The sequence below is a fragment of the Amblyomma americanum genome, chromosome 3 (genome assembly GCF_052857255.1).
Source record: "Amblyomma americanum isolate KBUSLIRL-KWMA chromosome 3, ASM5285725v1, whole genome shotgun sequence".
Lineage (NCBI taxonomy): Eukaryota > Metazoa > Arthropoda > Arachnida > Ixodida > Ixodidae > Amblyomma > Amblyomma americanum.
Window position 1 is genome coordinate 65,449,651 of NC_135499.1, and position 27,030 is coordinate 65,476,680.

The following is a 27,030-nucleotide window of genomic DNA, read 5'->3' on the forward strand; positions in this document are numbered from 1 at the left end:
GCCGTCTTGATCACTTACTGTTGTGAGCGAGATAGGTGATGTTGAGGTCCATTGATTTCACGTTTTGGCAAGTGGAGACAACCGAAAGCGGTCGTTTGCTTCGGTCGGACACGACCGAAGCAAACGACCGCTTTCGGTTGTCTCTTTGGTGCCTCCTCAGATGGCATTCACCTTTGTGTTCTGTCCCACACTTGATATCGGACATCTTCAGCTGAGAGCTGAGCTCAGACATTACCAGCCTTCGCCGTGGCGAGACCGTTCTGCAGCGTTCCCGGAGCGAGCTAGTACTTCGCTGAGCCTTTACCCTGATATGTGAGTGGAAGAATGAACATTACGTTTCTGTACAGTACTGTGAATGTTTCAAAGTGTATTTTCACATTAAATGTTTCCTGTCTGTATAACATGAGTATTGAAGTGCTTTGTTTTCTCACGTATGTACAGCAGTATTTTAGATAACTAAATGTATTTTGGCTCACTTCTGAAGAGGGCCTTTTCTGTCCCACTGTGGCACGAAGAGTCGTGTGCGGGGTTCTCTTCTTTTTCCCAGAAGACCAGGGAGGGGCTGTTGCTGTGGCAGTGAAAAGCTTTCCTTTTCTTTGTGCGTAACCCGGTGCACTCCTCCTTTCCACTGTGCCTGGTCGCTGCACAGCTGCTATCGTTTATGCCTCTTGTGTGCCAAGTGTTTCAGAGATGTCATGGAGGCTGTATGCGTGGGCACAAATCCGTCGAACAGGGGTCATGTGGGAAAGAAAAGTACAAAGAGCATGTACAGCAGTTGCCGCGAAGCATGCTCTTTAGCAACTTTTCAGAATGTGTGTAAACGCGCTTGGATACGCGAGAAATCCATGTGCCCACGATGCTCACGATCCTCATTGCCACAGACTATTGTAGCGTCATCGCGTGTGTGCCTGCTGGAGTGGGGAGAAGTGGGCTTGTTTGTAAATACTTTTTCTTGTTCAGTGGCTTTACTGCCCTTCAGGAACCTTGCAGTGGACAAGGGCCACGGCCTTGAAATGTGTTTTTTTCATCATGCCTGTCGCTGAGCCATGGTGCCTTGAGTGTTTCGGAGTGTGCGAGAGCTCCGTGATAGCCAGTGCGTGCTAAGAGACAATGCAGCCGTGACGGCAGTCATCGACGAACAGCATTGGGATGCCCATAGCCCTGCCTTGCTATGACACCATCTTCACATGCCTTGCTGTGACACCACTTTCACAGCCTTGGCTACGGAGGTGAGCTTCGCGGCCACAGCTTGACAATGACGGGTGAGCTGATTCCGGAACTAGGTGGCCACTGCTCATCACGACCGACTCCCGATTCCGTCAAAGATATCACGGCCCCGGCGGTTAGTTGTGCTGAACTTTTGCCGGCGCCCCGTCGTGCGCGTTCCGAGCCGCTGTGGCAGCACGGAAGCATGAACTCAGTTTTTGAACAGATGTAAGATTGTAATGTTGTATATTTGTGCTATGTGTAGCTTCGAGTGACTCTATTTTGCAACTGCTATGTCGAGAATGCTTTTGTGATCTTCTTGCGCAGTGCCACATGCTTAGTGTTTTATAGTTGTAGTGTGTGTGGTAATTCTGTGTAAATGTGTTTAAGGATGAAGGCATGGCAAAGGGCTGGTAGTTCATTGATGCTAGCGCAAGCAGTTTTGTGCAGTGTGTAGAGACCGTAGCTCTGCTTTCAGAGCAACGGGGGCATTTAAGAAGAGGGGGATGTGGGGCTGCGGTTTGCTCATTAGAGGCCCCCGTGGGCTTTCCGCGAGCGGAATGCAGATGGCCGCGCTGCTTGTCCTCCTCCTTTCCAAGGGAAGCTCTGTTTAATAACCGCTCTAAATCACCCTCCCTTTCGTTTTTCCCGCTTCGACCTCGCGTCCCCATTGGGTCAATCCGAGTGACAGTGGGGGGGCGCAGTTTCGGCGAGAGGCTCCGAGCGGGAAATGAACGGGGAGATTACCACCGACTCGGGCAGCTGAAAGGTGCGTAGATTTCGCCTCCCGGGTGCCCCGGTCTTTGCTGGGGGACCAAGAGCGCGGGTGGTTTAACATGCACACCTAGTATGTATGCTTGAGTCCAGGCCTGAACCTCCGAAGGCCTGCTGCCTGCCTGTGCGGTGCCGACATGCTCCGGCGGATTTGGGAGGGCCTGATTTGGCTGATTCTCTGTCATCGCCGACCCTTACCGGTGACGACACGCGATGAGCCATCGACATGCGACCTGCGTCGTCAAGATGTGCTCCGTGTGTTCCCCATCCTCCCTCGTGTTGTGTCACGCGCGATTTAACCCTTCAGTTGGCCGTGCGGCATGCAATCGCCCTTACCTGTGCAGTCACGCATGTATGTAGTTTTTGGTTTGCGCGCGCGGCTCCGTGGGCCCGCTTTCGGGTGCTGCGGCTGGGCTATGGGTTGTACTGAGGTCTGGGGATCAGTGCAGTGTTATGTAATGCAGTTTACTGTACAATAAACACTTGTGCTCCCTAATAACTGTGCCTTCCTTCCTTCCTTTGTAGCGAGAGCGCAGGCGCACCGTGAATGCTGGCTGTGCCCTCAGCTTGCTCTGGCTCGAACCAGCGTTTTGTGGGAGAAGTGCCACCTAATTAGCACCTGGCACAGGTTGGCAAACCTCCATAGAGGTTGCTCAGGAAGAGAAACCTGGGTTGCACAAAACCCAACAGTGGCAGCACCTGCCATCGCAGAGTAGTGACACATTGCTCAACCACTGCACCTCTGCACCAGGAGTGGTACGAGCACTCCCCGCGATCTATGAATGTAATATAGAGGATGACCAATTCCGCATTTATGTGCATTAATCCATTAAAGCTATTGTGCCATACCCTTGAGACGGAGTTCAAGTGTTCCCTTCAGTTTTTTGTCATTACCAGACAACTTGACAACCACAAAACAGAAAAGGACAGAGAGATGAAGGTCAGCACACAGACTAGACTTCCAGCTGACATTGTAATCAGGACCACCGATATACTGTTAGCACAGTAGCAAAGTAATCCACATAAGTTATGGTTTTGCTGCTGATGAGAGCAACATATCGGCTTTGCTTGAACATTCTCAAATTTTTTTTTGAAACAAAATTAAAAGAATGATACAGTTACTAAATTTTCAAGAAACATAGCTTTCAAGATGAGAGGCAAACCCGGTAATTATTATTTTAAGTGTTGCTCAGTTCCACAGCTTCGCTCAGTAAAACTGCTTCAAATGGTGCCTACAGCAGATTAGGAGTTCCATTACGTTGAAAGCTCATCACTTCAACCTCAGTGAATTCGAAGATCTGGATAATTCAAATAGTCTTGGCCAACATGCAAGTAATAGTGTCAGACACTTTCAGCACGTGGCAGCGATTGTGGCTCAGCATGAGCCAGTGGGCAGGCCCGTGCACTTTCCTTTTCATTCTTCCTGACAACAACAGCAGCAGCAGCAGCAGCAGCTGAGCTCTCACGTCACTCAATTCTGCCAGGCTCCCGAGACAGGGCCATGTCAAGGTATGACTGCCGCAGCATGCGATCGTTCAAATATTCCCCCTCATTGTTGCCTCCACATTCCCGACTCGCATACAATGGTACACCTGACAACAATCAGAGGGCCACGGTTGCTGGACTGAAAAATAGACCAGATGCATAGTTTCGGTTTCTGAACAGTTGCCAGCCTGCGGCAACAGTGACTATCGGATGCATGTTGGCCAGTCAGCGGACTACCCGAGCCGCCTGCCATTTCGGACACTGATTGGTGCTCGCTCTTTTCTTGTTGGAAGGCGTCTTGACGTTCCAGTGCCAACACAAGTCTCCCTCGCATTCATCCATAAGTTCCACGTTCTAGTGCACCAAAGTTACATGCCTGTTGCACATCCACATCCACAAAGTTACATGCCTGTTCCACATCTGCATCAAGTGGCTGGCCACATCTTGTCAAGTACAGCCCTGCTTGAGAGCGAAAACCTTAAGGCTACTCCAAAGCGACAAATACTGCCCAACGAAGGACTTGGCCATGACTGTGGTAATCGTAAAGGAGTATAGACACCTAACTTTTGGGCACGTGTTTCCTTCCTTGTGATGATGTGTTTACCATGTAGTATTCTCGTATGGCCACTAAATAATTTATAATTGAATTTCTTTCCGTGCTGTTTCAGTTTCGGTTTCAACAGGTGAACGATGACTGTGACATCAAAGTGCGCTTATAGGTCGCGCAAGATATGAAAAAACTGCAATATGATCGCTGCGTCATCGTTTTAATTCACTGCAATGCTAAAGCTAGCCAGCCTCAAGAGCTGGAATGACAACGAATGTAGAAGCAGCGATTATATTGCAGGTTTTTCATGCCTCATGCGACCTACAGGCACACTTTGACATCACAGTCATTGTTCAGCTGTTCAAACCGAAGCCAAAACATCTGACAGCAAAATTCGATTATAAATTATTCAGCAGTCTTAGGAGAATAACACGTGGTGATTCATGCATAGTAGTGCCTTCCACATCATTGTAGAGAAAAAAACATGCGACCAAAATTAGGTGTCTATGCTTCTTTAAACGCCTTGAAAGACAGGCTTTTTCAGCAAGACGTCATTTATAACCATGGCATAAGAGGAGAATTTAGCCAACATATGAAAACGGAAGCGCAGATTACGCAGGCAAACGACACAGAGAGCACCCAGCCAGTACAGCCCTTTTTCATACCCTCATTATGCGCCGCGCTCTTCTGTTTCACCAACTGTTGTGGACCAACTAGTTCCACTGTATGCTTCGCTGACAGATAGAATTTTCAAAGCATTGTAGTGGGATGGATTGACGACCTTCATAGCACACCGTAATGTGTCTGGACTGGAGGCCATCAGGGTAGGTTTTTCGTTTCCAAACACTACTGCTAATGGATTACTGGAAAGAATGCTCCAGTGTTATGAAGCTGGAAAAACTTGTCAAGTGTCACTTCTTAGCATAGTGCACGGACAGTACACAAGGGCTGGTGATCGCCCAGTTTTTCCCTTACTGAGGGTCTACTCAGCTGAATAGCTGCGATGCAGTCAAGGCAGTTTTTTTTTTTTGGTGAAGAATGCATTGATGCAGGCTCTCATTTCGATGACTCGTTTCCTGAAAAAGTGGTTCTAGTGGACTACATCACCATAGATACTGATGCAGCTGTTGCTGGTACATTAACAGAGAACAAGACTGCCAACTGTCTGTCTACTCAGTGCCTTGGACAGTGCCAATGCTGCATGCGAAGAGCCAACACCGATACTGGTGGTGTGTGCGCCCCCCCCCCCCCCCCCCCTTTCTGTGTCCTCGTCTGCAAGTGCTGCAATTCCATGATGTATGAAAGAAGTCACGAAGACCCTTATCATTTTGGAACAGTTCTGCTTGGAAGTTCCCAACAGTGTGTGCCCAGTGAAGCATCTGGCCTAACTGTGGAAGATTTTCTTTGCCACACGGTTGTCGCGTCAAAAGCAGACTACCATTTTGACCCGCGTTACAAATCATAAGCAGATGACCACTTCTCAGCTTCTTACAAGAAGATATAAACTTGCTGTGATGTGATTGGTTTTTTGCAGGTTTTTACAAGCCACTCAATAATTTGCACTTTTGGAATTCAAACATCTTCTCCACTCCCTAGAGGTCTGAATTATTAAACTTTTACTGCACTAGCACCTGCAGTGCTACTGCTCGATGGGACAAAGATAGGCACTGTGCTCACTCTGTCGTTTCTGGGCAAAACGGGCACCCACCGATCTGGATGGTCTCGACGAGGTCTGGTTTGCGGTTCTGCTGCAGCAGCGACTGGTACAGGCCCCGCTCCTCACTCTGCATGGCGGCTGCCCCGGACAGTGCCATCCACACCTGGCAACACAGCCACATGGAAACAGGACCAGTGCACACGCAATGATGACACAGGGCAATCTCCGACACTCAAGTCCTGGTGTTACAGCGACAACTGTTTATGACATGCTTCCTGGTTCTGCGGTGTCATTGATGGTGTTGGTAGCATAACACCACACTGGCTACCGTGTAGTGCGTCACACGTGACGTCACTGCAATGTGCCATACTGACTGTTAGACATGCACTCATGCCACACGTGACGTCACTGTAACATGCCATGGCAATGCACTACGCTGAGTAGTCTGAACACAATGACTTCACAAGTGACGCCATAGTGACGTCACGTACACTCTGCCAGAGAAGAAGACAAATAATAATGAATAAATAGCGTTATATTCCCCATCGCAAACAGCTGCGGCTGGATCTCACGTTATGCAGTAGTAGCCGTCCTGTGAGCTTTTCATTTTTGTCAGGCAGAAAATTCTTCTCATTTGTGCTGGCATGTTTCCATCACTTTGCCCTAAATGCTCAGGTACAACAGGGAACCTGAGGTGAGTAAAGCAGTGCCCAAGGAGAAGTACTTCGCTGGACCCTCTACTGGCATGACACTGTGCTTCTCCACACAACAGGTGAGCTGCTTACGTTCTTGCTGACATCATCTGCCCCTTTCGCATACATGCCAGTTCGTGTGGACTGGGCTAGCAGATTGTCTCAAACTGCACAGTGGGAATGCATGCTAGCGGAACTGATGCCCAGCAGAAAACAGACATCATTTTTGCAACCAGGTATGCATGACAGCCTCCACTATAATACGAGTTCACCACTGACAGAGCTGAATGCGAGTGCTAGCTCGAGAGCTAAGGTTGCTTCTCTATGACAACCAGTGGCACTCCCCATCCCAATGCATTTCAACTGGTTCCTAAACAGACAGCTAAGTACGAAGCACTACGATGCAGATTACAGAAACCCTCACGCCAGAACAGACACGAAGCCCCAGCCAGGAAAGCATCCAAAAGAAAGAAATCCCATCACTGCTGTCATGCAAGATTCTTTAGAAACGGAGATTGACGCTTGACAATGGACTGTCTGCAGTGACAATCACAATTTTTCGAAAACATTATTTAACAAGACCCAATAATCAAGTTATCTTAAACACCAGTCTGACGAAAATTTGTGAACAAAGAAAAAGTCCCCATTTATTTTCGTATTCCATAAACGGTGTAACCATAAAAGAAATTTCCGAGTACAAACACTTAGGGGTTACGATTTCCAGTATACGTTCGTGGTCTAACCACATCAGAGAAACTTGTGCATCGGCCATATGGAAATTGGCATTCTTACAGCACAAATTAAAAGCGGTACCTTTAACATGAAACTGCTTGGCACACAAAGCACTGGTATTGCCAAAGCTTGAGTATGCTTTTGTCATTTGGGGCCCCTACTTTCTGAGAGAGAAAAAGAGCTTCTGGAAATGAAATCAGAGACGCATAGCCCAGTTATTTTTAACAAATATAGAACTGCTCCTTCCCCGTCAGCACTAATGCTTCAGCACAAAAATCCCACACCAGAGGTCTGAAGAAACATAGCAAGGTTAAAATATTTGTTATCACCTTACACTAACTCATTTAGGCTACATGCACAATCATACACTGAACCGTTTCTGTCTCGCGTTACAAGAAACTGTGGCGATGCACTCTGCGCACATTTCCGCGCAGCCTCCACCTTGTTATCATCTGGCCCAGCGTAACACGGCCACGTGCTGGACTGCGTTACCGATAAAGCACAGCGTCACCCGAGGCGCGCGTCACCAACAGTGGCTACAAAAGCAGGCTGCCCGACTGGGAAGAACGGCTGTTTTCCTTCCACTACCGAGACGAGCGTAGCGTCGATATGCTCGTCCGCTGCTGTCGCTAATAAACAGTTGTTATGTTTTATGTTGGGATTCGTCCTTCGACAGAATGGCATCCCACATCTGATGACCCGGACGTTATGGACAATAACGCACCCCACATCTGGTGACCCGGACAACGAACAATAATGCACCGCCGTCCTTCAGTGTCCAATGACTACCCACATCTGGTGACCCAGACGCCGGCATCCTCCCACATCTGGTGACCCGTCGAGCCGCACCATCTCCCGCACCTGCGTTCCTGGATGGCTTACTGGCAGGACCCAGGCCACGACCCGCTGCTTCCGCCGTTCCGGCCTCAAGGCATTGGCGGGTGGTTCACTCAGTTCAAGGCTGCGATGTACCTGAACGGCATCACTATCCAGCCGTTCAAACATGCAGTCCTCTGCGATATCATCCTGCCCGACCTGCTGCGCCGAATCGCCTGCCCTGCCTTGGGCAACCGGCCGTACGACGAGCTGAGCGCTCCTGTTCTGGTAGACTTCGGCGTCTCCTACTTCCTGCTGCCGCTCTACGACGCTGCAGACCCGCTGTCGCCGCCTCCAGCAGCTGGCCCAGCTGCGCTCTCGCCCACCTCGGCAACCCCTGGCCACCTCCCCGCCACTCCTGCCTAACAACGATGCTGAACCGGTGCCTGCACCTGTACTCCCGCCACCCTTTGGCATCTCGACGGCCCCGGCTCTCCCGGCACCACCAGCCCTGCCGGCGTTCCCCTGCCCTACAGGTAGCCTCGGCCCTCTCGGCAGCCTCGGCCCTCTCGGCAGTCTCAGCCCTCCCGGCGGCCTCGGCTCTCCCCCGGTCCCCTCAGCTCTCCCGGTGCCCACGGCCCTCCCGACGCCCTCGGCCCTCTCGACAACCCCGGCCCTCCCGGCGCACTCGGCCCTCTCGACAGCCCCGGCCCTCCCGACACCCTCAGCCCTCTCAACGCCCTCGGCCCTCTCGACAACCCCGGACCTCCCAGAGCCCTCGGCCCTCACGTTAACCCCGGCCCTCTCGCCGCCCTCGGCCCTTTCGACGCCCTCGGACCTCTCGACGCCCTCGGCCCTCTCGACAACCCCGGCCCTCCCGGCTCCCCCGGCCTTCTCGACACCCTCGGCCCTCTCGACACCCTCGGCCCTTTCGACGCCCCCGGCCCTCTCGACAACCCCGGCCCTCCCAGCGCCCTCGGCCCTCTCGACAGCTCCGGCGCTCTCGTCCCTCCCGGCGCCCCCGGCCCTCCCAGCGGCCCAGACCCTCCCGGCAGCTCTGCCACTCCACGTCTCCCGCTGCACCCCGAAACCTCGGCCGCAGCGCCATAGCCAGAGTCGCCGCCTGAGCCTCGTCCTCAGATCCCGGACGCGCCGCGGCCTGCACGACTCTCGACACATCCGACTTTTACAAGCCCTGAGGGCTCTCCACTCCGCGGGGGGGGTGATGTGGCAACGCACACCTTGTTATCCTTGTTATCCTTGTTATCCACCTTGTTATCATCCAGGCCAGCGTAACACAGCCACGCGCTGGACTGTGTTACCGATAAAGCACAGCGCCACCGGTGTGTCATCCGAGGCACGCGTCACCAACGGCGGCTACAAAAGCAGGCTACCCAGCTGGGAAGAGCAGCTGTTTTCTTTCCGCTACCGAGACGAGCGTAGCGCCGGTATGCTCGTCCGCTGCTGTCGCTAATAAACAGTTATGTTTTATGTTGGGATTCGTCCTTCGACAGAATGGCATCCCACAAAACCATCGATCATACTCACAACTTAGTCCCATATCAATCACACATAAACTTTTTCAAAAATTCGTATTTCCCACTTTTTCAGCAATTCTAAAAGTGATTTTGAAAAATCACTACGAGCACTTTATTGACCATGTGCCATAGTCCTAGTGTGTCATAGTATGAAGCAAGACTGTACTGCCCTTGTGTTTCTCTTGTAAGAGTTTAAGATGTGTGCGTCTTTTTTTGCTTATGTTTTTACTTGGCTTGGTTCCTTGCTGTTTATAAAATATCACTTCATGTATAACATGTCAATTCACATTAGTTGCATTGTAATGCATACACGTTACTTCTTGTTCTAGGTATGTATTTTTGCCTACCTGCATGTCCTCGCAACACCGCAGTATGACTAAATAATTAAGTCATGCAAACTGTTTAAGACAGCAAAGCCTACACTGATGCATATGACCTTAAACAGTCATCAAAGGTTTTTTTTTGCCTTCTTTAAGATAAACAACATGAGATTAGCAGTCACTACCCAGAACATAATGGAGCCACGGCTGACTTTTATCAGGGGTACCCATTTGTGTTCCAGCTGGAGGTGGAAGAGATTCCATCAAGAGCTACCCTCCAGCTGGGGCTAACTGAAAGTGTAAATTTTTCAGCTGAAAGCAAAAATTATTCCTGTTGGATAAGATTTCCAGTTCAGTAATCCAGCTGGAAATGTCATTTCCAGCTGGAAGCAGATGTCATTCCAGCTGGGACTGCAGGGTTTCCAGTTGGAAGAGCAAGATTTCCGGCTCAATAATCAAGCTGGTCAATGAGATCTTTTTCTAACCCGGTCATCATGTGCACTGCTATCAGCTAACAGCACTTATTGCCTTTAACACCAAAGTTGCTAATCATACAGCAGACAATACGGAAGCACAACCCTGTCACTTTTCACTGGTTGGCTACGGCCTGTCACCCAAGGCCTGTCACCTATGGTGTCTCATGACACCATAGGTGACACGGCACCATAGGGGGCACGGCACCGCGACGAACATGGTCAAACACTCGTCATTGTTTTTCCAGGTAGCCCTGCTGTGGACCATAGCCGCACCCTCGCGCGACGCCCATCCAAAAGAGCCACTGCTGCTTCAGCCTCACGAGCCGGTACAAACGCCGCCTTCAGCCAGCAAAAACAGGTCCACAGACGGCAATCTTCCGCCATCCCTAGCCGGAACAAACTCCTTCGTCTGGCAACCTGGTGCTACCTCCTGTGCGGCCAACCCGCCGCGACTACTTCAGGCGCCACCGTTCTACGGCCAGTTGGGGCACGGCACCGCGACGAACATGGTCAAACACTCGTCATTGTTTTTCCAGGTTAGTTACATGGCAAACGCCGCTTGTGTACGCACAAACGATCCTTTTTTGCTCGCGGTGTCGTGCCCCATTGAGCTGCGCAACTGTGTACGTAAACATATGTACCACCTACTTTGTTCCCTCTGCCAATCATACTTTGACCTTTCGTTCCTACTCATCATGTCGGGTGACGTGGAACTAAACCCCGGACCTGCAAACAGCGATACATCTACTTCTCTTGAACAAATATCGCAAACTCTGTCGCGCCTTGAGTCAACCCAGTGCACAATACTCAGTGAAATAGCATTAATTCGTGCTGCACAGAATAACATAGAAAGTCTCGTCAATGGCCTTTCCTCCCGCGTTGACACCCTCGAAAAAACAGTAGAAAAGATTCAGGCCGCAGAGCCGAATACATCCCTTAGCTCACATGGCGACGTTGCCAAGCTGACATCTGAAATCGGAACACTTACGGAAAAGTGCGAAGATGCGGAAAGTCGTCTGCGGCGATCAAATTTGCTATTCTTTGGAATTCAAGATTCCAACAATGAAACATGGGCTCAGTCTGAAACACACATTGTTACTTTTTTATCGGAGAAACTAAACATCGCCATCACAGCTGACGACATCGAAAGAGCACACAGGTTGGGCCGTTTTCAGGCATCCAAGAATCGTCCCATTATCGTAAAATTTCTGCGCTTCAAAGATAAATCCAAAATCCTTGCCGCATCATCAGAATTGAAGGACACGTCTTTTTCCATTAGAGAAGACTTATCAGCGCGAGTGCGTCTAGCTAGGAAAAAACTTTACTTATACGCATCCCAGTATGAATCCAAGTTTAAGATCCGTTATGATAAACTGGTCATGAATAACAAACAGTTCATCTACAAAGCTGAGTCCGAGTCAGTCGTCGAACTGTCATAGCCATCCAAATGCGCACGTGTTTCAACTGTTTCACACGCACCTCATCACAGCCATAACCCTCAAAAAGCGCCAACTGTTAACACAGTATCTATCATGCTCTCAAACGTTCGCAGTTACATATGCAAAAAGGAAGCACTGGAAACCTTTCTTGAAGATAACGATACTGACATCGCAATAATGACTGAATCATGGCTTAGCCCAGATATTCAGGACCACGAACTTCTCAGTAATGTCGTCACTTACACCATCCATAGGCTTGACCGTGTAGGGCGTCGAGGAGGAGGCGTTTTGGTATTTATGAATCCCAGACTTGTCTGTCAGCGCATAGCAACTAACTGTCATCACGAAATCATTTGCCTTCATGTTTCACTCCCGGCTAACGCGCTAATACTTATTTCTTGCTACCGCGCACCCGACTGCGATAATTCTTTCGTTGATGAACTTCACTCAGTCATTTTAAACTTGCATTCCCGCTTTCCACGTGCGACCTACTTATTGTCCGGCGACTTCAATTTCCCTGATATAGACTGGAATAATTTCATTGCTAAATCCACCCTATCAAAAAACTTTGTCGACCTTGCTCTCACGTTCAACTTCACTCAGATGGTCACTGTGCCAACTCGTGGTTCTAACATTTTGGATTTGATTCTCGTCTCTAATCCCGAATTAATTAAGTCTGTTCAAAGCATAAAGGGCGTAAGCGATCACAACATTCTCTTATTCGACATCTCCATTACGTTACAACATCGCCAACCTGAAACCAAGTACATCAGGGACTACAACAAAGCCAATTTTAACAAGATAAATACAGAACTAGATGTCTTTCTTCAACATTTTAGTCCCCTCGCTAATTATAGAACAGTTGAACAAAATTGGTCCTTATTCAAACACAAAATACTGTCTCTCATCGACAGGTTCGTTCCCCTGGTGCGCATTCGAGGGGATGCCAGCAAGCCTTGGTTTTCTAATTCATTGCGAAAACTAGCCAGAAGAAAAAAGCGTACTTTTCGGGAAGCTAAGCAAGCAAATTCTCCCCAGAAGTGGTCTTCCTACTTTAAAGCGCTACGTGAATACACGGGCCAATTGAAGCGCTCCAAACGAAAGTTCTTCCACCAAGACCTTCTAACTATTCTACGCGACAAACCGCAAAAATTTTGGAGCATATTAACCCCGAAACGCTGCCCGCCACACATGTCATTGACCCATTCTGATGGCTCGCATGTACCAGTTGACCAGTGCGCTGAAGTCATGAATTCGTATTTCGCTTCTGTGTTCACTCATGAACCCACTTCCTACGTTCCCTTCCAACCGTGTTTTAACTACTCCGAAATGCAGCCGGTCACAATCACATCTGAAGGCATAGCGAAACTAATAGATAACCTTAAGATCTGTAGCAGTCCAGGCCCTGACAACATATCGCCTAAAATTCTAAAAGGTACCAAACTGGTTTCCAGTTTGATTTTACAGATAATTTTCAATCAGTCTATCGCCACAACATCAATTCCAAGTGACTGGAAAAATAGCACCGTAACCCCTGTACACAAATCTGGCAGCCGTTCTGACACTTCGAATTACCGCCCCATTTCTTTGACGTGCATCTCTTGCAAACTGCTAGAACATGTACTGTATTCAGCCATTGCATCACACCTTGACGCCAATTCTTTTTTCTTTCCGAATCAGCACGGTTTCCGTCGAGGCCTTTCATGCGAAACACAGCTATTCGAATTCACAACAGACCTTCACCTTAATCTCGACTCCGGCTTTCAAACTGACGTAATTTATCTGGACTTTTCTAAAGCATTTGACTGCGTACCCCATCGTCGCCTCATGGCCAAACTTTCGAGCCTTCATCTTGACCCGCTGGTTTTATCGTGGATCCACTGTTTCCTCTCTAACCGTTCGCAACGCACTGTAATAGACAACCACCATTCTTCAGCTACAAACGTCATTTCGGGTGTTCCTCAGGGCTCTGTGCTCGGCCCTCTTCTTTTTTTGGTATTTATTAACGACCTTCCTTGCAACATATCATCGTCAATTCGCCTATTCGCAGACGACTGCATTCTGTATCGACGCATATCATCTAACAACGATCAAGTCCTCCTCCAAAATGACCTCAACGAAATAACCAACTGGTGCACCCGGTGGCTGATGACGTTAAACGTTTCAAAATGCAAGTACATGACAGTATCACGTAAACGCAATAGCTTAAATTACCAGTATTCTTTAAGGTCAATCCCCCTAACACAAGTCGAGTCCTACCGGTATCTAGAAATAACAATCACTAGCAAACTTTCATGGTCCGAGCATATTTTAAACATAGTAGCTGAAAGTTCAAAATCGCTCAACAGACTTGAGAAGGTACCTAGCCGTGTCCCCTCCATTCATCCGCAAACTCGCTTATGAAACATTCATTCGTACTAAACTAGAATATGCCTCACCCATTTGGAACCCGCACCAGTCATACCTAATTGAAGCATTAGAATCAGTACAAAGTCGTTCAGCCCGATTTATTACTTCATGTTACGATCGCAGAACCAGTGTTTCTGGCATAAAATCATCGCTTGACATACCGCCACTGTCTTTTCGCCGTAAAATTTCCCAACTCTGCCTTTTCCACAAGTTATACTACAGTTTTCCTCAATTGCACTGCACATTTCTACTCCCTCCCAATAGAACATCTCGTCGTCTTTTTAACAGCCTGAGCCTACAGCGCTTACATGGTTCCACCAATGCCTTCCAAAAATCCTTACTGCCATCCGCCATTGAACTGTGGAATGAGCTGCCTGATGCCGTTGTAACTGAGCGCGATGCAAATAAATTCAAAACCCTGCTTTTAACTCATCTTTTTCGTTAGCGCACTTACAGTGTAATGCCCGACAATTTTCAGTACCACCTCTGCACATGTTACATTTTTGAACCCTTGTCTGCTAATCAGTTTTCCCGTTTTCTTCCTGTATATATAGCGTGATGGCCACAGTGTACCTGTGATTGTTCCCTTTTTCATTTTTCAATGCTCCTTTAACAATTGTTTTGCCTTCTTCACTGTTATATTTCAAATGTTCCTATTGTTTGTGATTTCGTATTTTTGCTCCCCCCTTATGTAATGCCCCACCTAGGGGTCCTTAAGGGAAAATAAATGATGATGATGATGATGAGGCACCACAGCACAAATGCATCAAACAGAGAAGCACTGGTAAGGGGTTGTCAAGACTAGTTGCACAACCCAAAGTTATCACATAAAAGAAAAAGCACCCATGTCTCTTGGTAGTACAGGTACCGCCAATATAAAAAAAAACAACCAGTCTGCACAAAAAAAAAAAAACTTTTCAGTGATTTCTCTGCTGAAGTTTAAAATGATGTTTTGATATTATAAGCCAAGAGAAACAACAGTTGAAGAAATAGGAATCATTAATTGAATTAACTAATCCGAGTAATTAACTTTGTTCCCTTTCATGTTGAAGGGACTCGTACTCCTTGGCTACACCAGCAGTGGCAATGTATGCATAGTTGCCTTTGGCTACGAGAGCAGTGGCACTTGCTGAATACACTGCTCTTTCTGTGGGGAGTAGACAAAAAAATGAGCCCTGAGCGGACCGTGAGGCACACAGCCCGTGACCTTACTTCTCTTGTGTGCCTGCATTGTTTCACACTTCATCTTTCTTTGTATGAAAATGGGTTTTGAAGAGCAGAAAATACGGTGATAAGAAGAGCGACTGCACAAAACTTGTCTCATAGGTGAGTGATGCCGAGGCTCACCTGTTTCCTGTGCTCCCTTGGAATGCCTTTCCTGACATACCGTTTCACTGCAATGCAAAAAATATCCACTGTCAAGCCACTCTCGACAATGCCGAAAGTGCAGATGCCAGATGGAAACTCAAGCCCAACCGTGGCACGGATTCAGCTGTATAAGAGACCACCACAGCAAGCACACATTCAAAACAACATGCTACAACCCAGTCAACACGCTAACGTGGGCGCACTGTCCAGGCTCAGTCAAGGGGTGGATTTAACAAAAGGGGGGAGGAGGGGGGAGGGGGGGGCGATAGCCTCTCCCTGAGCAAGAAATTTTCTACTAAGAACCTTACTGACGCCCCTTTCTGTCCACAAATGAAGTCAAAAAGTGCCCGTTGTATACATATATACCATGCACCATGCCCTGGAAAGTTGCCCACAGGTATGCCCTGGCAAGACATCATACACAAAAGGCTGCTCTGCAGTGACCAGCCCTCCAACAGGTGATGCCTACTGCATGGCAGTTGGTAGCTATATGCTGTTGGTCGTAGCTAGACTAAAGGCACTGCAAACTAAAGTACACCCTAAAGCAAATAACAAGCATGCCATCTCTACACAGGGCACACAAGCAAAAAAAATTTAGAGGACGCTTAAGGTTCCTCTTTAAGAGTGAGACCTCACAGTGTGTTGCAGCTACAGTGTGTTGCAGCGTTTGCAAAGGAGTGCATGGAACGCCATCACCTTTTGGGCACAAGGCCTGCTGAAAGAGCGATTTAAGGAAAGGACAATTTAAGGGAAGGAGGCCTGTCTCTTGGTGGACACCCGCCCCTAAGGCAAGGAAAATGAAATAAAAATTGGTTTTAAGGAAATGAAATGATGCCTGTCTCACAATTCTCCCTGGACACCCTGCACCCCACTGCACCCACCATAAGGGAAGAGATTTTCCCTTCTCTTAAGGCACAATTCAGGTGTCCACCAAGATGCTCCATTTTTCGCTCATGGCCAACACCTCCCTACACCGACACATCGGCTTTTCTGCTTCAGGAGCTCCTTAATGCTTTCGCGTTAAAACAGAGGCACTCATAAGAAGCCATCAAACAATTTACCCACACGGCTAGCAGCATATTTCAGGCTGCACAAGTTACCCTTTAAAAGGCCGGACATTCTAAGCATGCCGTTTCCTACCACTAGCACTTCTGCCCGGCCCTGGGGGTAAACGTGTTGCAATTTACATCCCCACATGATGAAAAAATTAGCTAACTTACAGTGGCTATTAGCAGCACAACAAGGCACAGCAATATAATAAGAACTGCACAATCACAGAAATTAAAACGGCAAAAGGGCAGAGAGTAATATATAATTTATTGACTGTAGGAATGGCAAAGAAAACAATTAAAATGATATTCCATAAGGTTAAAGTACACACTAGAGAGCTATGGTACCTAAGTAAGCAGCCCCTGCCTTGGCGAGAACTGAACTGTGAGGCCCCAGGAATTGCTGACGAGAGCTCAGTTGCGGCCTCCTGCCTGAGGGACAGACCGAGGTCGTAGACAGTGCCAGTGCCAGAGCCAGTAGGGCCAGTAAGGCACTAGACAGTGCCAGTAGGGTATATATTCCCTGAAATTCAGTTTATGATAAAATTATTTAAAACCTGGCTAGTACAGACTGTAGGCTCACTTGATAAGAACAGACCAAGGTGTAAAGCAATTTTATACGCATATATTTTATTACAATGCCACATCCTCTTTGCTTAGACCCTGGTGCACTCAACAAAAGTGAGCAAGAGGGTAGAAGGTTGTTCTGAGCACCTAGAGGCAGCTGGATCACGCTGGGTCCTTTAATAGATAAAGCCTCATTAACTTAGACTTTAAGAGAGTGGAAAAAATGGTGAACTATCCGAATATCTATTTATCGAATGACCATCCCCCCCCAAACCTGCTAAAAACCGTTCGTGTGAAAGTGAAAACCTATATCGTGAATAAATGGGCAATGTTGACCTTTCAGACGAAAATTGCGTGACAATGGCGATTTTTTGAAGTTCCTTGAAATGCTTTAATTCGTGCATGTTACTGCGAGTGTCGGACTCAGAACAGCTCCATAATGCCAAGGGTCCCCGAGGCTTCCTTCAGTGCGCAGATATCTCTTAGCTGCAGGTAGAGCATTGTAAGCTTTTTGGTGTGTGGTGGCTTGGTCCATGTAAGACAACCAAATGGCATTTTTTTTTTTCAGCTCATGGGCCAATAACATTTATAACACCTGCTTTAACCCTTGAATCCATGCACCCTAAGTCCCCTTTAAGACCAAGTCAGTTTTGAGATTAAAAGCAATGTGGCGTAACAGTTGTGGTTGCTGCAAGGAGCCAAATGCAGAACAGAAGACAAAGGTGCAGTGCAGACGGCTCTTCACTCACAAACTGCAACTTAACAGTGTTTATTTTCCTTTATGAGTTGATGCATTTCTCTGCCAGCATTGCTGCTATGTTTTGATGGTTTTCAATATATTTTTTCTTCTGCTCCCTCACTGTTAGGTACACTACACCATGAGAGCCTTTCGAGGTATTGTGAATGAATAAATAAATAAGTGAACAGATGCAAAGCAGCACAGCTTCGAAAAATGTATCATGTCACTGGATATGATTCTTATACTAGCTTTCCAAAAAATGCACAGAAAGTGATGCATTTCCATCTGTCACACTTCTCTATGCCAGTAAATCAGACAGCACTGCTTGTCCTCCTTCCACTCATCAACTCGCCAATTAGAGACATCAAAATTTTTGTAGTGGAATCTCACTTTGAAATTACGCGCAAAACATAACATGGATCCCCATGATGAATCCACCTGCATTCAGTAAATAATAAATTAATTTCTTCTCTATGTTTTCAATTTTTGGACCGCAGCGGTGGCCAAATGATTGAGCGTGCGTCCACCTGGCATGCGGGAGGTGCAGGGTTCGATCCCCAGTGTCGCCGGCTACCCACCAGTGAAACAATAGGTACAAGCTTTCGCCTGGCCTAGTGCTCGGCTTATCTGGGGTGAAATGCTTGAAAAATGGGCCAATGACCCCACCTTCAGTAGCCGAAAACGCCTTGTGCCATGGTGCTCTTTGGCCACAGATGCCTTTGCGCCATAAAAGTCCATAATTATCGGTTTCAGTTTTAGCTTCAGTAGCCGACCGGTGCTTGCGACCTCACAAGTAGGTATGACATCACATGAGACATACAAAATTTACAGTATAACAGCTATTATATTACAGTTCTTGTCACATGATCTCACACTTACTTGTGACCATAGGTCAGCACACTCACTCATGAGTGCACTCATATCGCCTCACTCACACTCACATTTGTGAGTGCATGGTTGTAAGTGTGAGTAGACATGAGTGTGAGTGCGAATGAGTGGATGTCAGTGTGAGTGGTCATGAGTGTGAGTGAGTGGATGTGAGTGTTGAGTGGACATGAGTGATCAGTGGGTGTGAGTGGATGTGAGTAGTTCTGTAGCGACCTGCGCAGCTGGCAGTGTGTGTGATGCCGAAAAGGACAAAGTGTTCCCAGCAAGCGCTAGAGGGAACAATCGTGACCTTGGCCAGGGCCGGACGTTGCCGCCGCCGCTCCGCTGCTGTCTCTTTTTTGGCAGCCCTCAATAAATGCGGCCGCGGTAGCCTCCCTGGGCGACCTCCACATTTGGTGACCCGCCAAGCCAAACCTTTTCCCTCAGCTGCGTTCCCGGATGGCTTACTGGCAGAACCCAGCCTTCGACCCGCCGCTTCCGGCGTTCCGGCCTCAAGGCATTGGCGAGTGGTTCCCTCAATTCGAGGCGGCACTGTACCTGAACGGCATCACCATCCAGCCGTTCAAGCATGCCGTCCTCTGCGATATCCTCCCGCCCGACCTGCTGCGCCAACTCACCTGCCCTGCTTTGGGCGGCCGGCCGTACGACGAGCTGCGCGCTGTAATTCTGGCGGACTTCGGCGTCTCCTACTGCCCGCTGCCACTCTACGACGCTGCAGACCCGCCGTTGCCGCCGCCAACAGCTGGCGCAGCACCATTGTCACCATTGTCACGACTTATGAGGTAGGCTCACCATCCGCGTTTCCGCAAGTCCTACTCGCACACCTGCCTTCTCCGGTTCTTTGGACACGCCCCATTGCAGCAGTGCCCATCCAGAGACTCATTCAGCCCAGTTCCCACCACCTCACCCACCACTGCCGTTGACATCAAAGCCTCCTGATGCCAAGGACCACTCTATGCCCGTCTGCGTGTCGCGTATTTCGGCACCTCCGTCTGGCTCGCCACAACAGGTCTCTGCAGCGCTGTCGCAGCCGGGGCCAGCTGATTCTCACGAGCTCTCGGCCAAGCCCCAGCCTGCTAGCCACAGCCCCTCTAACGGTCCCCAACGCACCAAACATCCCATGAAGCAGGATGAGAAGGGCAAACCGGTGACAGCTGCACCAAGCATGATGATAGTCACCCGTCTTATTTTGCCTAACAACGACGCTGAACCGGTGCTTGTGCCTGTCCTCCCGCCGCCCCTTGGCATCCCAATGGCCCCGGCTTTCCTGATGTCCCCAGCCCTCCCGGCGGGCTCGGCGCTCCCAGCGCCCCCGGCCCTCCCGGCAGCCTCGGTACACCCAACGCCCCTAGCCATCCTGGCGGTCTCGGCCCTCCCGGCGGCCACGGCTCTCTCGGTGCCCACTGCCCTCTCAGCGGCCATGGCCCTCCCGGCAGCTCCACCACTCCAGGCACCTCCGACTGCCGCTACCACGCTGGCGTCCTCCTACGTGCACAGCTCGGCGCCAGTGGCAAGGGCGCCACTCGTGCAGCCGCCCGTCACGTTCAAGAAAATCGCTCCAAGGCTACCTGTGAGCGTGTCCCAGCAGCCCCGTCCACCACAGCCACTCCCCTGTCTGGAATCTCGCTGCAACTGCCATAGCCGCCCCTCTGGGTACTGGGCAGCTCGGCCCGGCATCAGCTGCGCTACTCTCTCGACCCGCAACACACCTAGCACCCTCTGCTGCACCACCCCTCATGCACCGGCCATCAGCTGCTGCACCTGAACCACCGGCACTGAGTGCACTTCGCAGGCTGACCCGGCTGACCCATCTTCTTCACCTGCCCCTCCGCGTCCCTCGACGCCCTCCAAAAGCTCGGCCTCAACGCCACAGCCAGAGTCGGCCGCCTGAGCCTCGCCTTCGGACCGCGGCCGGCCTGCACGACTCTTGACTCATACCGACTGATCGTCTAGGGGGAGGAGCCCTGTAGCGAGCCGTGCGGCTGGCAGTGCGTGTGATGCCGAAAAGGACAAAGTGTTCCCAGCATGCGCTAGAGGGAACGCTCGTGACCTTGGCCAGGGCCAGACGCTGCCACCGCTGCTGTCTTCTCTTTGGCAGCCCTCAATAAATGTGGCCGTGGTCGCCTCCGTGGGCGACCTCCACAAGTGGTTATGAGTAGACGTGGGTGGACGTGAATGGCGAGTGGATGAGAGGGGAGTGGACGTGACAGCGAAGTTTGCCGTGTGTGTTTCGCGACGACGGTATCTGCTTAGCTACTTTAATGTTGCTAACAGCTGAAGGAAGAAAATATTCACTGCCGAGTGTGCTCGAGGCAGCATGAGACATATTGCCGGCGTCTTCGAAGGACCGAAGCAGAGGATTCTGATGGCGCAGGAAAGGCATCTGGACAGCATGATATCTGCCCACACTGATATCTCGACAGCAGGAGGAATCCTTTGAACCGGATACTACGATTTCCTCTTAATTAAGAACTTTTGCACAAGGCTTTTTCCCAGTAACGTCCTACCATTTCAGAAGGGCATGCACTGCAGAATGGCTCAAAAGTTAGCTACACATGCATTCTTCAACGAACGTCGTTTCATCAACCAATGACGCGGTGGAGTACGGGACAATAATTAGGTGCAGTGTAAGCATCCTGTTACGTTTCGCCTATGACGCGCGGTATAGCCGGCGCGGATGCAACGGACGCCGGGGCTCCGTTCAAAGTGGCGGTCATTTTGGCCCGTTCAGCGCTGCCGCAACGCCTCCCGCCAAGCGCGTCCAGGCAGGTTTCAATGCCACGTGTCTTCGTGTGTGCGTGTGCATGTTGGTGCCCACGCTTGTCAAAGCGCGGCAGCCGGGGAGAGGAGCTCCCCAACTGGGAGGCGAGGAGGTCTGACCGGCGCCGGCCCGGCGGACGCGTCACGTCACGTTTCAACATGTCCGTGCGTCGCCGTCTCGTGCGCCTCATCCCAAGCCGTTCCTTCTTGCCCTCGACTCCGAGGGTATAAAGGCAGCTGCCCCGGACGCCAAGAAGAGACTTCGATTTCTTCCGTCGAGTAACGTGGTCGCCCTGACCGGCTGCTCTTTTGCGATGCTAGAATAAACAAGTTATTCTGTTGGCAGTCGACTCATACTTTGCCAGGACCTTCGGATGTTTCCAGCTGTGCCCCAGGCCGCCAGGCCAACGCTACCCTTGGGGCTTGCAACCCATTTGCAATAATCCCTGTTCCCACTCAGATATGCATGTGGTCTCCCCACGCACAGGCCTCAGGCAAAAACACCGTGGTGGTTTCAAAATCTTCCGTCAGACAGGGATTATATGCAGCGCAGACATGCTGCACGGCAGGCATGTCCGCACACCGGTCACGCATACCTGCTCTGGCTAGACAAAGCCAGCCATGTCTAGCTCTTAACTACGCCCCAAGGTAAGCCTAGGAGGCAGTGGTAATAGGATTGGTAACGGTCACTCTCCTTTGGATCCTTTTTCCACATGGCAAATCTGTACTTGGCGCCCATTCCAGTCATTTCCCTTTTGGTGACGACCTCACAAGATCTTTTTCAAAATACTCTCCATTTCCCACGCCACAAAAAGTATCCATAGTCACCACTTGCCTCCAATGTGTTCATGCAGACTCAAGGACACATTACTGTCAAAGCAAACCCAATATTGGTACTTAGACACCATCCAAGACCACTGTCAAGCAAAACTATTACTATTGCTTAGACATTAACTGCCGAAAAACGCGTCTGAGCATCTTGGCTTAAGCTAAGCAGGCACTCATCGTTTCAGCAGCAAGCGCGGAAGCACACGTGCGTAACATTCGTTCGGGACATGGAAGATGCGTGATAAGTTACCACTTCCTTAGAGCATCAAAACTGTGAAAATTGCCTAGAGTGTCTGACAGAGCCCCGCACGGCTCACCACCTCTTCGGTGCATCTAAGGCTGTGCAAGGGAAGCCATGAGCGCAGCCTGCTGCAGCAGTAAATCTCTCATCCCTTCCTTTGTCAGCAAACAAGGAAACAGAGAGTGAACGTGAGTGAGTGGACATGAGCGTGACTGAATGGTTGTGACTCGTGAGAGTGAGCGGACGTGAGTGTGAGTGAGCGGTTTTGAGTGCGAGTGGCCATGAGTGTGAGTGCGAGTGAGTGGTTATGAGTGTGAGTGAACATGAGTGCGAGTGGTCATCTGTGTGATTGTAAGTGGTTGTGAGTGTGAGTGAGTGGATATCAGTGCAAGTGACCGTGAGTGTGACTGAGCCACCTCTCATGGTGCCGAGGCATGCTTGTGACATCACAACCACTGTTTAACTGATGAAGCGGAAACTGCAGAGGAGCAGAAATTTGATTTCAAATTATTTATCCAGCATATGCGAATTTCACGTGGTGACTCATGTTTATTTGCGTCTTATGTTTCGTTGAAAAAGTACAGTGCAAATATTTTGGGGCCTCTAGCTTGTTAACAGATAAAACGTAAGGGTGAGCAGAGAAAGAAGTGGAGCAACGCACGTTTTGCACTGCCAGGCCGTAGCACAGGAGGCCGGGCATTGTGCGAGAGCATGCGCTCCCACTTGCGGAGGCGCCGGGCCAGCACCGTCCGGTAGCCCCTCCAGAAGGCCTCGTGACCCTCGTGGTCAAAGTCTTCGGGCCACTCGAAGCCATACGGACCAACCCTGCAACAGGCACACCTGCACTCAGACAGGGGCTGAACCCCAAGGGCCAAGCTTTACGGCAGCTTTCAAGGAAGTGTGTTTCCTGATAAGCACTTCACGCATGTGACAAGAAACGACACAGGCACATTCAGGACAACTGTGTCCATTTTTTGTTCGCTGTAAAAATTGATTCTTGAGCACTTCCTCAAAATGCTGATGTTCGATGATTGCACCAATATATAGAATAATTTGTTCCAACCATTCAGTTCAAGCTTGCGATGTCGAGGCTGAAAAGACTTTGTGATCAATACACAGAAGTGAATGGCAGTGCCGCCTAGCCTTTGGGATCCATGCGAAAAATGCTGTCTCGACGTCAGCAGTTTGCTAGAAACAGCTGGTGGCGGCAATGCCTGTATTTCACATTTTTTATCTTTTCTAGCTTATAAAATTTCAGTAGTTTTTAGCGAAAGCAGCCTCTTCAGTTTTAGAATGGGATAACCTATCTAACCAACAAATGTATAAAAATAACCTATAAACCTATAAAAGCCTGCAAAAAATCCTATCAACAGAGACCAACATCGTTTCATTCTCAGTGTTCCTGTAAAAACCAACCCCTTCCACTGAATCAGCAGTCCCTCCATGCCATCCATGACATCAGAAAGACTTCATAAACCGCCTTGGCAGTGAAAGCATGATACCCCCACTGGCTGACTTCCCTGAAGTGCGTAGTTGAAACTTAACATTCAAAAAGGTGCTGAGGCAACACACAAGACTGGCCCAACATTGGAAGCACTACATGTACTACACCTGCATTGTTGCATTCATGGCACTGGGCCTACCCCTGTAGCCTCCAGCATGACAGCACAGATAAAGACCCCCCCACAAAAAAATGCCATTTTGGAGCAAGGTGGCTCAAAAGTTCATTGCAAGGGCCTCTTTGCGGGATATCTGAGTTATGCGAACCATGCACAAACTAACATCAAAGCTTTGTCATGCCCCCTCGCAGCCTAGCTAGTCTTCACTTTACATGATACAAGCCATCCAAATTCACAGGTCAACTGACTACGCCCCTAAGAGGGCATCTGATTACTGGCTCACTGCAGCTACTATATCTTCACTTTGTTTCCTTTGATTTAGTTTAGTTTGGTTTATGGGGGTTTAACGTCCCAAAGCGACTAAGGCTATGAGAGACGCCCTAGTGAAGGGCTCCGGAAATTTCGGCCACCTGGGGTTCTTTGATGTGCACTGACATCATACAGTACATGGGTCTGTTTCCTTTACCATTTCGTTAGCTGTAAGAAAGAAAAGTAAATAAATGGAATGATTTATAAAAATACTCACAACCTATTCTTAATACATGAAAGTGTAGCAGCACTACAACTTCTGAAAAGTCAAATCCTTGGTGCTGTTAGATGGGCAAGAAGTATATGCAACTAAAACAGCACACTTGAGAAAAACAGAAAGAGAACGAGTGCAGACAAAACTTTCCTATTCTGAGAAAATGCAAGGCAATGACATGACAAGCTAATACAGCCAGTATTTTTCAGTGCAACTCAAATGATCCTCACATGTTAACACCATTTGCGGGCAAGCTAACCTTCAGTCTTGCGAGAATCAGCCTTTCAAGAGTCATTGAAGAAAGTAATTTTAACCAAAATGCAGTTTTGAAGTGGGACCTATAATAATATGACTAGAAAGCAATGTGTGCCAAAGTAATGAGCAATTAAGTCATAAGCACCACTATTAGACCACAAGAAAAAAAGATAACTGCATGAATGTGACAGGGCACACCTAACACCACATACTTGCTGCGAAGTGAACAGCATATTTTTAGCAAGTGCATCACCACTGTATGCACTGTGACATATAGCAGATAGCAGCAAACACTGACTCCATATACTTGCATCACTATCAGTATCCTATCAGTATCCTATCAGTATCAGTACTATATTAGTATCAGTGCATAGCAAGGAGTTAATTGTACTGCACTGGTCAATGTGGTTTCAAATGGTTCGTATATGAACTTTTAAATAATATATATCCGAAGGAAGATGACAATGCCCACTGCCGCATTCTGGATTAATAAGCCAATTGTCTCAGCAGTTGTGGCCCGTTGACACACACTAAAACCTTTTCAAAGGCATGGGCTACAATTTGTGCAGCGCAGCGGTCGCTGCATTGTGACATTGTAAGAGAATTCTGCCTCAAAGTAAACTGCTGCGCAGCTAATCCTGTGACGGAAGGCAAGAGCCATTGTTGATGCAATATACCCAGAGTCCTTCAGTGCGTATTGAAGGGCTCTGGTATTTCAGAGGGTGCACTATCAGCTCAGTGCGCTACCCCGACAGTTGGCTGCTGACATCATATGACCATGACATGTTTAACGAAAAAACATGCAAAACATGCTTACAACTTTTGTTTTTGCGTTTGATGCGGTTACATGACTCGAAAACTCGTTCTCTAAATGATGAAAGCGCGATCACGCATAAAAAACACATCACGCCCCTTCTTACTATTTCTGCGTGATTGTTTATAGGAAAACGCGTGTATGTCGAGGGCAACGATATGCTTCGCGTTGCCTTGGCGGAAAAAGCCAGCCAAAGGACGCAAGAGCAGAGAAAGAGGTATACAGGAGCTGTGTGTCGAGTCTGCCTCTTTGTCAGCTGTTGTCCCATTTGGCTGGCTTCCACACACAGAGCTCACTCGCACCGGTACGCATTACTGCCTTCGATCGGGATTGCGTTCAAAAAGTAAAGGACACACTGTCGCGTCGCCGTCAATCGGCAATTTTTTCTGTTCGTCTTTAATGCACGACGTGCAATCCTTTCTGCTCGTACTAGGGCACCCATCGACAGCGTGCGATCGGCTCCGCTCGACGCCCCACAGGCAACGCGGCGCGCGCGATACGCCGCCTCAGCGTGGCCTCGCGCGATCTCAAGCATGCAGTATTCGAGCGTCGCCTGCATTATCGGTACGCCAGCACTGGGCAAGACCGACTGCCACGAGTGGTCCGCGGGACGCGATTCGGAACACCCGCGGCGGCACTCCGGCGCGGATGTGTGTGTATACGCCTCTTCGGCCGAAACGCCGGCCGCACCGGTTAGGAGACGTCGAGCCTCCGAGGGCTGCGTTTCCTAAGGGTAGTCACCTGGCACGCAGCTCGTTCTCCGCCATCGATGGTGCATCAGCCTCAAACGCTGCTTCTTTGGGCTTCTTTGCAAAGAGCGTCATGCACACCCGCCATGCAGACGAAATGTATAGAGTTTCGTCGTTTCGTAGCGACGAACGTTGACAGCGACATAGTGCACCAGGGTTCCTTTGGTCGCTCTTTTGTGTTCTATGGGCTGCACCGGTCAGCTTTGGTGTGCCACCATTGCCGCTGCATGTGCGCGCCCTGCTGGGACAGAGACAGTGTCACTTAACTTGCAGCTTAGACTTTGCATTTTTCGTGCGCCTTGTTCTTCACCACCGATAGTGCGTTAGCCTCACGCAAAGCCTCTTCGCATACTACACACCTGCTATGCAGGCTAACTATGTAAAGTTTCGCAGCGACATACGTTGACGGAGACCTGTGAAAGCGCCATCGATAACGCGCACTGGTGTACCGGTGTGCGCCAAAGCGTTTTGGTTATACTCTGGTGCGCCCTTTCGCCTTCTATTGACTAATATTCGGCGCACCGGTGGCTAGTACGACA

The 27,030-nt window shown here is 49.3% G+C and overlaps 1 protein-coding gene across 1 annotated transcript in view; it reads right to left on the minus strand.

The window, feature by feature from the left end:
* The window catches only part of LOC144124634 (growth hormone-regulated TBC protein 1-like), a 57,666-nt gene extending 30,999 nt beyond the window's left edge, over positions 1–26,667 (minus strand). Inside the window, exons 1-4 of the mRNA XM_077657435.1 lie at positions 26,484–26,667; positions 23,193–23,356; positions 15,439–15,485; positions 5,721–5,832 (exon numbers count right to left, since the gene is read on the minus strand). Coding sequence (XP_077513561.1) covers positions 5,721–5,832; positions 15,439–15,485; positions 23,193–23,356; positions 26,484–26,566 — 406 coding nt within the window. The 5' untranslated portion in view covers positions 26,567–26,667. The remainder of the gene's footprint in view (positions 1–5,720; positions 5,833–15,438; positions 15,486–23,192; positions 23,357–26,483) is intronic.
* Between the last annotated feature and the right edge of the window lie 363 nt (positions 26,668–27,030).